Source organism: Oncorhynchus kisutch, linkage group LG6, assembly GCF_002021735.2.
Source record: "Oncorhynchus kisutch isolate 150728-3 linkage group LG6, Okis_V2, whole genome shotgun sequence".
Classification (NCBI taxonomy): domain Eukaryota; kingdom Metazoa; phylum Chordata; class Actinopteri; order Salmoniformes; family Salmonidae; genus Oncorhynchus; species Oncorhynchus kisutch.
The window spans coordinates 9,637,271-9,648,470 of record NC_034179.2 but is presented as its reverse complement, the minus strand read 5'-3'; the positions used below and the strand labels follow the sequence as shown (position 1 = coordinate 9,648,470).

At 45.9% G+C, this 11,200-nt stretch overlaps 1 protein-coding gene across 7 annotated transcripts in view; it reads right to left on the bottom strand.

Annotated features, from left to right (window-relative positions):
* Positions 1-1,081: 1,081 nt before the first annotated feature.
* The window catches only part of LOC109893614 (probable E3 ubiquitin-protein ligase HERC1), a 98,716-nt gene continuing 88,597 nt past the window's right edge, over positions 1,082-11,200 (bottom strand). For 6 of the 7 annotated variants that reach the window (XM_031826126.1, XM_031826122.1, XM_031826125.1 and 3 more), the window contains 6 exons: positions 10,697-10,862; positions 10,392-10,468; positions 7,839-8,091; positions 6,463-6,615; positions 6,052-6,357; positions 1,559-4,801 (listed from right to left, as the gene is read on the bottom strand). In XM_031826126.1, coding sequence (XP_031681986.1) covers positions 4,616-4,801; positions 6,052-6,357; positions 6,463-6,615; positions 7,839-8,091; positions 10,392-10,468; positions 10,697-10,862 — 1,141 coding nt within the window. In that variant the 3' untranslated portion in view covers positions 1,559-4,615. Of the gene's footprint in view, positions 4,802-6,051; positions 6,358-6,462; positions 6,616-7,838; positions 8,092-10,391; positions 10,469-10,696; positions 10,863-11,200 lie in introns of all 7 variants that reach the window. The other variant, XM_031826119.1, reaches the window with a different exon arrangement.

The window sequence follows — 11,200 nt, the reverse complement described above, 5'->3', positions numbered from 1 at the left end:
TGATTCATAGCAGCGCTTTAAGGATACCCATAATAATCTCCATCATCTTCCTCTTCTCTCGTTGGGTCTCTGCCAAGCACCATTCATCAAATGACTGATCATCGCAGAGCAAGAAGAACTAAGCGCTGCAGTGTAAATCCACCTGACCGTTCTGCATGCAGAGTGTGCTACATGTACCAGAGAGAAGCTTTCAGCTGCATTGTAAATCCACCTGACCGTTCTGCATGCAGTGTGCTACATGTACCAGAGAGAAGCTTTCAGCTGCAGTGTAATCCACCTGACCGTTCTGCATGCAGAGTGTGCTACATGTACCAGAGAGAAGCTTTCAGCTGCATTGCATCACATACTTACTCATGTCTGCATCTTACAATAGGTTTGATATTGTAACCTTTATTTAACCAGGCAAGTCAGTTAAGGACAAACTGTTATTTACAATGACGGCCTACCCTAACCCGGATGGTGCTGGACCCCTTGTGCGCCGCCCTATGGGACTTTGATATTGTCATACATTCGTAGCGCAGAGCAGTCTGGTGGTTAAATTAAGCAACCGTGAGATGTTATGTTTGTGACCGGAGAATGGAGGGATTCATTGTATACATGGTCTGTAACACTTCATTTCACAATGAAAGTAAATAATATATTGACATTAAAAAAAAGTACTTTTTAGTGATATATTTTCAGTTTTCCTGTCAAGTATTGAAGAATATAATATCAGAATAGAATACTGCAGTGTGGTCACACTGGTGCAGTGGACACACCTTGAAAAGCCCACATTCTACAAGACAGTGATGCTAGTATCACCAAAATACAGCCAGACCGCAAACAGCGACAGGGGGAAGGTCTGTCTAGTTATTTTCCTGATTCCTAGAAAAGATGGAAATGACTTCCTTGCATTAAGGTAGAACATAGAATTAGAATGTTTCCCCATTCTAGAAGCAGAATACAGAACACCTTATTTTTACAACCCAGCCTGAAAAGGGTCTGGAGTAACTGATTTGCTCCAAGTCTGGGAATTGTCCAAATAAAGTCTAACAAGAGGCCAGCATTGAGACTAAAAAAATTATAATAAATGACACCAACGTTCATATTTAATCACATGGTTTAATTTACATAATACCGCCTGCTCTTAAATGAGACAGTCCAACAGAAAAATTATTTGTATATCATTCCTCCCCACCTTAAATACTAAATACAACAAATGTTATAGCTATCAAATCAAAACATTCAAAACTAGGCTATATCATCACAGCACATCTATGGGGAAACATCATTTATTATTTTCATATAGCTTCAGATCCTCTTAATTGAGGATTGCTGTTATTGTGAAAGTGTTGCACAGTTCGTCCCTGAAAGAGTGGTATTGCAGGTTCTCATCTTATCGACATTTAGACTAGACGATTTGATGTGGCATGAGGAACAAGTTACACTCCAGTATTCCAGGGGGTGAGGAACAGGATATTCAATTATGATTTTCTGCAAGAAATCCCCTTTAATATATTTTCTTTGCACAAGCAACAATGTATACAGGTCTATAAAGTGCGAAAACATCACAACAACCAATCATGACACCTTTTTATTTAACTTTTTAGTTTAAATCATGTTTTCCTTATCCCCGAAGATCTTCTTAACGTAGTCCCAAGCTTTACAACGATGCTCCTCGAGTCCAAAATCTTTAAGGGAAGAAACACCTTTTAAAAAGTAGAATAATGTAGCTATATGCTACTGTAATCCACAGCACACAGTCAGTAGTTCACTGACGCCTTGCCCTCGACATAGAAGTCTGGGTGGTCTCTCTCCAAGAGTCAGAAGTCTGGGAGGGTCTCTCTCTAAGAGTCACAAGTCTGGGTGGTCTCTCTCCAAGAGTCAGAAGTCTGGGTGGTCTTGAAGTCTGGGTGGTCTCTCTCCAAGAGTCAGAAGTCTGGGATGGTCTCTCTCCAAGAGGCAGAAGTCTGGGAGGGTCTCTCTCCAAGAGTCAGAAGTCTGGGAGGGTCTTTGTCTCTCTCCAAGAGTCAGAAGTCTGGGATGGTCTCTCTCCAAGAGGCAGAAGTCTGGGAGGGTCTCTCTCCAAGAGTCAGAAGTCTGGGAGGGTCTTTGTCTCTCTCCAAGAGTCAGAAGTCTGAGAGGGTCTTTGTCTCTCTCCAAGAGTCAGAAGTCTGGGAGGGTCTTTGTCTCTCTCCAAGAGTCAGAAGTCTGAGAGGGTCTTTGTCTCTCTCCAAGAGTTCATGCGCTAGTGTTTTGGGCCAAGCAAAATAAATAAATAAACTAAAGCATGTAATTCAGAACACTACATTAGTGGTCTGTCTAAATCTTTTCAAAAACCTACCATCGCATCCCTGTACTTTGTTTCAGGGAGAAAGCACTGCAATTTAAAACACTACACTTTTCACAAACTGCAAAAAAAACACAAACCCATTTATAAATACGCAGCAACATAGTACAGTACAGTTCAAGTTTGGCAAACGTTTAAATCTGTCGAGTGCATTGTTCATTAGGTGGCATTACATTCATCCAAGATAATACATGAGTGGGTACTCTATATGGATACAGATTGAGGCTTGTTTTGGGACTCTGACTTAGTCTCCATCCCAAATGGCATCTATATAGTACACTACAGGTCAAACCAAGTGCACTAGAAAAGGGAATAAGAGTGCCATTTGGGACTCCATTATTATTAACCATTAAGGCCCGAGGAGGTGTGGCATATGGCCAATATACCACGGCTAAGGGTTGTTCTTGGGCACGACGCAATGCGGAGTGCCTGGATACAGCCCTTAGCCGTGGTATATTGGCCATATAGCACAAACCCCTGAGGTTCCTTATTGCTATTATAAACTGGTTACCAACGTAATTAGAGCAGGGAAAATAAATGTTTTGTCATACCCGTGGTATACTGTCTGATATACCACAGCTGTCAGCCAATCAGCATTCAGGGCTCGAACCAGCCAATTTTAATTTTATCACCGTCTCTGTTCTCTCTCTCTCAGACACAGCTCTGACAGTAACATTACTTAAAAATACTCTGGTCAATAGAGTATTAGCTATACATCTTAATGTAGGCTACGTTTCAATATCCAGTCAGAATGCAGGCCCAATACATTGCTTCATTGTAAATGGTGTGCTAGTATAGACATCTGAACAGAGCCCTACAGCTAGCCTACCCACTACTAGAGTAACATTTCCCAGCCAGCCAGACAGCCAGACAGACAGGTAGCCAGACAGCCAGCCAGACAGCCAGCCAGACAGCCAGCCAGACAGCCAGCCAGACAGCAGTCCACTGGCGGTTTAGAGCACACCAGCTCAAACCAAATAAAGCTAGCTAGCTAACACCATATGTGTGCATGTAACTCACTCAAGCCAGGAAGCTATGGTATAATCGTCTGAATGAAAGATGGCCTTTACGTCTGCCCGACTTTGAACTATTATTAATTATTATTCACAGACTTTTTCTTTCTGCCTACAACAGTCATATTACTCATACTTCCTGTAGCATAAAGGTTATTCAGCCGCTTAATGCAACAAGGTTTATCCTACATCAATACGTCTCAGTAGATTATGCACTCTTTAAACTAAGTTGTTCTTCTTTAACAAATATTCTATACCATGCAGAAACTGTGAATTCAAAACAAAAGGCTTAAAAACTAAAAATGTTTCTCTCAGAGCGAGCGATAAGAGTGATCACCTCATTCAGCCAGTCATTCATTCAGCCAGTCATTCATTCAGCCAGTCATTCATTCAGCCAGTCATTCAGCCAGTCATTCACTCAGCCAGTCATTCATTCAGCCAGTCATTCAGCCAGTCATTCACTCAGCCAGTCATTCATTCATTCAGCCAGTCATTCATTCATTCAGCCAGTCATTCATTCAGCCAGTCATTCATTCATTCAGCCAGTCATTCATTCAGCCAGCCATTCATTCATTCATTCATCCAGTCATTCATTCAGCCAGTCATTCATTCATTCAGCCAGTCATTCATTCAGCCAGTCATTCATTCATTCAGCCAGTCATTCATTCATTCAGCCAGTCATTCATTCATTCAGCCAGTCATTCATTCATTCAGCCAGTCATTCATTCAGTCATTCAGCCAGTCATTCATTCAGTCATTCAGCCAGTCATTCACTCAGCCAGTCATTCACTCAGCCAGTCATTCACTCAGCCAGTCATTCACTCAGCCATTCATTCATTCATTCAGCCAGTCATTCATTCATTCAGCCAGTCATTCATTCAGCCAGTCATTCATTCAGCCAGTCATTCATTCATTCAGCCAGTCATTCATTCAGCCAGTCATTCATTCATTCATTCAGCCAGTCATTCATTCACTCAGCCACTCATTCATTCAGCCAGTCATTCATTCATTCAGCCATTCATTCATTCAGCCAGTCATTCATTCAGCCACATAGAGCCCGGAGCCAGAGACTAGCACTGACTATTGTACCAAAGAAAAGTTCAAATAAAGATACGAGGAGGAAGAAGAAACGACATGACAAACACTTTGAGCTTTCAAGTAATGTTGAGCCATGTTGTTGTTATTGTTGTTATAGAGCAGGGGGTCTCATCAGTACTCAGTATCATTACTATCAACACCACCAGTATTATTACTATCAGCATCACCAGTATCATCAATACTCTGTGTCGGATCCGTCGGCCGGGTCGGTGTTTCGAGACAGCATGTAGTTGTCCATGTCGATGGAGGGACAGTTGTGGATGGAGTAACGCAGCCTCTCGGCCAGGATGGCCTGGCTGGTGTAGGGAGGCAGACGCAGCTGGAAGAAACACGTCTGGGCTGTGGGGAGCCCGTTCACAGGCTGGGGAGAAGAGGGAAGAGGGGTTCACAGTGAAGGAGAAGATGGTAGAGGGGTTCACAGTGAAGGAGAAGAGGGAAGAGGGGTTCACAGTGAAGGAGAAGAGGGGTTCACAGTGAAGGAGAAGAGGGGTTCACAGTGAAGGAGAAGAGGGGTTCACAGTGAAGGAGAAGAGGGGTTCACAGTGAAGGAGAAGAGGGGTTCACAGTGAAGGAGAAGAGGGGTTCACAGTGAGGAGAAGAGGGTAGGGGTTCACAGTGAAGGAGAAGAGGGTAGAGGGGTTCACAGTGAAGGAGAAGAGGGTAGAGGGGTTCACAGTGAAGGAGAAGAGGGAAGAGGGGTTCACAGTGAAGGAGAAGAGGGTAGAGGGGTTCACAGTGAAGGAGAAGAAGGAAGAGGGGTTCACAGTGAAGGAGAAGAGGGTAGAGGGGTTCACAGTGAAGGAGAAGAGGGTAGAGGGGTTCACAGGGAAGGAGGAGAAGGAAGAGGGGTTCACAGTGAAGGAGAAGAGGGGTTCACAGGGAAGGAGAAGAAGGAAGAGGGGTTCACAGGGAAGGAGAAGAAGGAAGAGGGGTTCACAGGGAAGGAGAAGAAGGAAGAGGGGTTCAGAGTGAAGGAGAAGAAGGAAGAGGGGTTCCGAGTGAAGGAGAAGAAGGAAGAGGGGTTCACAGTGAAGGAGAAGAGGGGTTCACAGGGAAGGAGAAGAGGGAAGAGGGGTTCACAGTGAAGGAGAAGAGGGAAGAGGGGTTCACAGTGAAGGAGAAGAAGGAAGAGGGGTTCACAGTGAAGGAGAAGAGGGGTTCACAGTGAAGGAGAAGAGGGTAGAGGGGTTCACAGGGAAGGAGAAGAGGGGTTCACAGTGAAGGAGAAGAGGGGTTCACAGTGAAGGAGAAGAGGGGTTCACAGGGAAGGAGAAGAGGGGTTCACAGGGAAGGAGAAGAGGGGTTCACAGGGAAGGAGAAGAGGGGTTCACAGGGAAGGAGAAGAGGGAAGAGGGGTTCACAGTGAAGGAGCAGAGGGGTTGTTTTGACCTTTTATTAAGTAGTCAAAAAAGTACTGAGAGTGGAGTACACAGATGACCCAAATACTGTATGTGTTATATACAACACAAGTAACCTGATTAATTAGCCTGGTCCCAGATCTGTTCATATCATCTTGCCAACTCTTATGGTCATTGGCGAGACAGCACCCCTGGATCTAGGACCAGGCTAAGGATTAATGTCACTCAAACTGAAATAAAACTGAGTACTTACCCTGTCAACCTTGATGATCTGGAACTTCTGAGTGATGTCAGCGGGGTTGGAGGGCAGTCTGGACCTTCCGGACACGAAGCGCAGGAATAGAACCCGCTCCTCATTGGCAAACTCCTCCAGACTCTGCCACAGCCAGCCAATCAGCTGGTGACTGTCTGTGATGTCGCGGTATCGGACTACTTTCTTGAGCATCTCCACGGAGACCTCGGGCAGACCGCAGACCAGCTGTTCTAGTTGGCGCGCCGTGAGAAGGGAGAGGAGAGGCACCGGGATGATGGAGGACATCCCCTCTCTCACCGCTGCTACCTACAGATTAACAACAACGTGACCGAGCGCAGACCAGCTGGAACCATCACAACAGCTGGGACAGACACAGCACAACGACGATACAGCAGTGTACAACAGCACTACCTGTCTGTCCATCTCGTGCAGACGGTAGTCCAGAGTCCTCTCTACGTAGTCACTCTTGTTGGAGAAGGTGAGAGAGATGTTGTGTCCCCCAGGGACCACCGGCACCAGCTTCCCATCTGCACTGTGGGCCATGAACGAGTCCAGAGGAATCATCTGGAGACAGACAGAACACATTACACATAACTCTCAGAACACAGTGACAGATGTGATCCCTTTTTATGCTGTATGAAAACAAACTGAAAAGAGTCATTGCTAAGTAGTCAGGAAAAATGACATCCCTGCAGCAGGAACCTGGTGATGCAGGTCAGTTTGAACATGCCACTGGCTAAAGTCAGCAAAGAGCGGGATCTAGCTCTATAAACCAGTTTCCCGGGAAACAAATTAAGCCTATAGTCATGGACTAAAAAGCACGTTCAATAGACAACACCCATTGCGTTCAATAGACAACACCCATTGCGTTCAATAGACAACACCCATTGCGTTCAATAGACAACACCCATTGCGTTCAGTAGACAACACCCATTGCGTTCAATAGACAACACCCATTGCATTCAATAGACAACACACCCATTGCGTTCAATAGACAACACACCCATTGCGTTCAATAGACAACACACCCATTGCGTTCAATAGACAACACACCCATTGCGTTCAATAGACAACACACCCAGTGCGTTCAATAGACAACACACCCAGTGCGTTCAATAGACAACACCCCCAGTGCGTTCAATAGACAACACCCCCAGTGCGTTCAATAGACAACACCCATTGCATTCAATAGACAACACCCATTGCATTCAATAGACAACACCCATTGCATTCAATAGACAACACCCATTGCGTTCAATAGACAACACCCATTGCGTTCAATAGACACACACCCATTGCGTTCAATAGACAACACACCCATTGCGTTCAATAGACAACACACCCAGTGCGTTCAATAGACAACACACCCAGTGCGTTCAATAGACAACACACCCAGTGCGTTCAATAGACAACACACCCAGTGCGTTCAATAGACAACACACCCAGTGCGTTCAATAGACAACACCCATTGCGTTCAATAGACAACACCCATTGCATTCAATAGACAACACCCATTGCATTCAATAGACAACACCCATTGCATTCAATAGACAACACCCATTGCATTCAATAGACAACACCCATTGCATTCAATAGACAACACCCATTGCATTCAATAGACAACACCCATTGCATTCAATAGACAACACCCATTGCATTCAATAGACAACACCCATTGCATTCAATAGACAACACCCATTGCAAACAAATAGCTTTTCAGTCCAGAACTAGCTAAGGTTAATCTCAGTCTGGGAAACAGCCTCTGTGTGCATCATATCCTCCCTCACCACGTGGAAGTTGTCCTCTGTGATGCCGCTGTTGTCCAGGTGCCGGATGCCGTGCAGGGAGCGGTAGGTAAGCAGGTCCACCTCCTCCAGGTCCGGCCCACCCAGGGGAATACAACACAGCTGCTTCCAAACCCAGGGGGCCAGGTGCAGGTCCAGGGGCTTCTTGGTACGGATGGCCACCGCCATCAGGATGCCTAGGAAACGGAACTGGACCATGTGGTCTTCAGAGACTGCCGCTGGGTTCAGCAGGAACCTGACAGGGGGAATTAGAATCAGATTGTTTAACCAAAACTCCAGGAGAAACACAAGACAGGAAAGGCCTATTGGTTCACTTCACACACAGTAGGAGCTTTCGCAGCAGGCAAAGGTGGCTGAAATGATGTCATTACGTCACATAATCCAATCGAACCCCGGGAGACACCAGACCCCAGCGGGCAAAGCCGATGTAGAGTACGTTATCACAAGCAGAAACTTCCCCAGGGATAGGGCCTGGTTGCATAAAACATCATAAGTGTTTCCCTTAAGGAATACTTTTCCCTTACCCGAGGAAATGTTTTTAAGGGTGTTGCATAGAGCCCCTAAAACATGTCCTTAGGTAAGGGCATCATTTCAGTGGTTTTACGGTAGTTCGAAGGCATGTACGGCAGAAAGAGTCTCTTGGTTACCGTGGAGACAACCTTCACTGACTGAATCTCTCGTCAAAGAGATCATATTTATTTGGGGAGATCGCAAAATAGAGCTTCTACATTCAAGACATGAAAAACTAATTGATTCAGAAGATAATAAAATACGTTTCACATCAAACTAGACTACAGAGTAGGTTATCCTTCAAATGATGTGTGAAACTTTAAGGGAAAAGGAAGGATTTAACTTTAGGATGGTTAATGCATCCAGCCCCAGGTCTATTGCTTCACTATGCACATGGTAGGCAGAGCTTAGATTTAAAGGAACTCACAGCTGGTAAGATCGATGGCTTTACCATGAAAAGGAATATCAAGACAAAGACTATGAGACCGTGTGTGGAGAGCAGAGAGAGAACATGAGACCATGTGGAGAGCAGAAAGAGAGAACATGAGACCATGTGGAGAGCAGAGATAATGAGACCATGTGGAGAGCAGAGAGAACATGAGACCACGTGGAGAGCAGAGAGAGAACATGAGACCACGTGGAGAGCAGAGAGAGAACATGAGACCATGTGGAGAGCAGAGAGAGAACATGAGACCACGTGGAGAACAGAGATAACATGAGACCACGTGGAGAGCAGAGAGAGAACATGAGACCACATGGAGAACAGAGAGAGAACATGAGACCACATGGAGAGCAGAGAGAGAACATGAGACCACGTGGAGAGCAGAGAGAGAACATGAGACCATGTGGAGAGCAGAAAGAGAACATGAGACCACGTGGAGAACAGAGATAACATGAGACCACGTGGAGAGCAGAGAGAGAACATGAGACCACATGGAGAACAGAGAGAGAACATGAGACCACATGGAGAGCAGAGAGAGAACATGAGACCACGTGGAGAACAGAGAGAGAACATGAGACCATGTGGAGAGCAGAGATAATATGAGACCACGTGGAGAGCAGAGATAATATGAGACCATGTGGAGAGCAGAGATAACATGAGACCACGTGGAGAGCAGAGAGAGAATATGAGACCACGTGGAGAGCAGAGAGAGAGAATATGAGACCACGTGGAGAGCAGAGAGAGAACATGAGAACACGTGGAGAGCAGAGAGAGAACATGAGACCACGTGGAGAGCAGAGAGAGAACATGAGACCATGTGGAGAGCAGAGAGAGAACATGAGACCACGTGGAGAGCAGAGAGAGAACATGAGACCATGTGGAGAGCAGAGAGAACATGAGACCATGTGGAGAGCAGAGAGAACATGAGACCACGTGGAGAGCAGAGAGAGAACATGAGACCATGTGGAGAGCAGAGAGAGAACATGAGACCACGTGGAGAACAGAGATAACATGAGACCACGTGGAGAGCAGAGAGAGAACATGAGACCACATGGAGAACAGAGAGAGAACATAAGACCACATGGAGAGCAGAGAGAGAACATGAGACCACGTGGAGAACAGAGAGAGAACATGAGACCATGTGGAGAGCAGAGATAATATGAGACCACGTGGAGAGCAGAGATAATATGAGACCATGTGGAGAGCAGAGATAATATGAGACCACGTGGAGAGCAGAGAGAGAATATGAGACCACGTGGAGAGCAGAGAGAGAGAATATGAGACCACGTGGAGAGCAGAGAGAGAACATGAGAACACGTGGAGAGCAGAGAGAGAACATGAGACCACGTGGAGAGCAGAGAGAGAACATGAGACCACGTGGAGAGCAGAGAGAGAACATGAGACCACGTGGAGAGCAGAGAGAGAACATGAGACCACGTGGAGAGCAGAGAGAACATGAGACCATGTGGAGAGCAGAGAGAGAGAACATGAGACCATGTGGAGAGCAGAGAGAGAGAACATGAGACCATGTGGAGAGCAGAGAGAACATGAGACCATGTGGAGAGCAAAGTCTCATGACATACCTGTCGGTGTTACTTCCCACGTCAGTAGAGCTGTTGGGGGTGTGAATCAGCAGATCAACCACACCAGACTGCAACTCCTGAGAATGTCACAGCAAGACATACATATTCATCTTTTCACATCAAACATGCACGTACAATGAGCAGGGTTGAGGTCCATTTCATATCAATGAATTCAGAAAGTGAACTGAAATTCCAAAAAACCTCAATAAAATAACTATAACTTCAGTTAAGTTTCTGAATATACGGAGTAGAAATTGAATTAGCATCTTTGTACAAAAAAAGCTGACCTTGAACCAGGGTCCTACCTGACACATCTCCGTGATGGTATCATCAAACACCCCCCCTGCGTCGTCAGCCCCCTCCCCCACCAGCTTGACCTTCCAGGCCCTGGAGGGCAGCCTCAGCTCCAGGGGGTTCAGAGAGACCACCTGCTTGGCGATCTGCACAAAGATGGGCTTGCTGGAGCGCCCCCTGTGGTGTGAGGGACAATGGGCATTGTTACTGTTAATCATTGAGAAGTACTAATACCAATCAGCATCGGAAACTAAAATGCAGCCTTGCATGGGGGGCTAACCCAAGGGTAATGTACTGTCAATCATCTTCAACTAACATGTTACAGTACGATGCATGGGGGGGGGCTAACCCACTATGTAACCTCAGTATGGAACCCCAGGGGATCAGGATCTACTATGTAACCTCAGGATCCACTATGTGACCTCAGTATGGAACCCCAGGGGATCAGGATCCACTATGTAACCTCAGTATGGAACCCCAGGGGATCAGGATCTACTATGTAACCTCAGTATGGA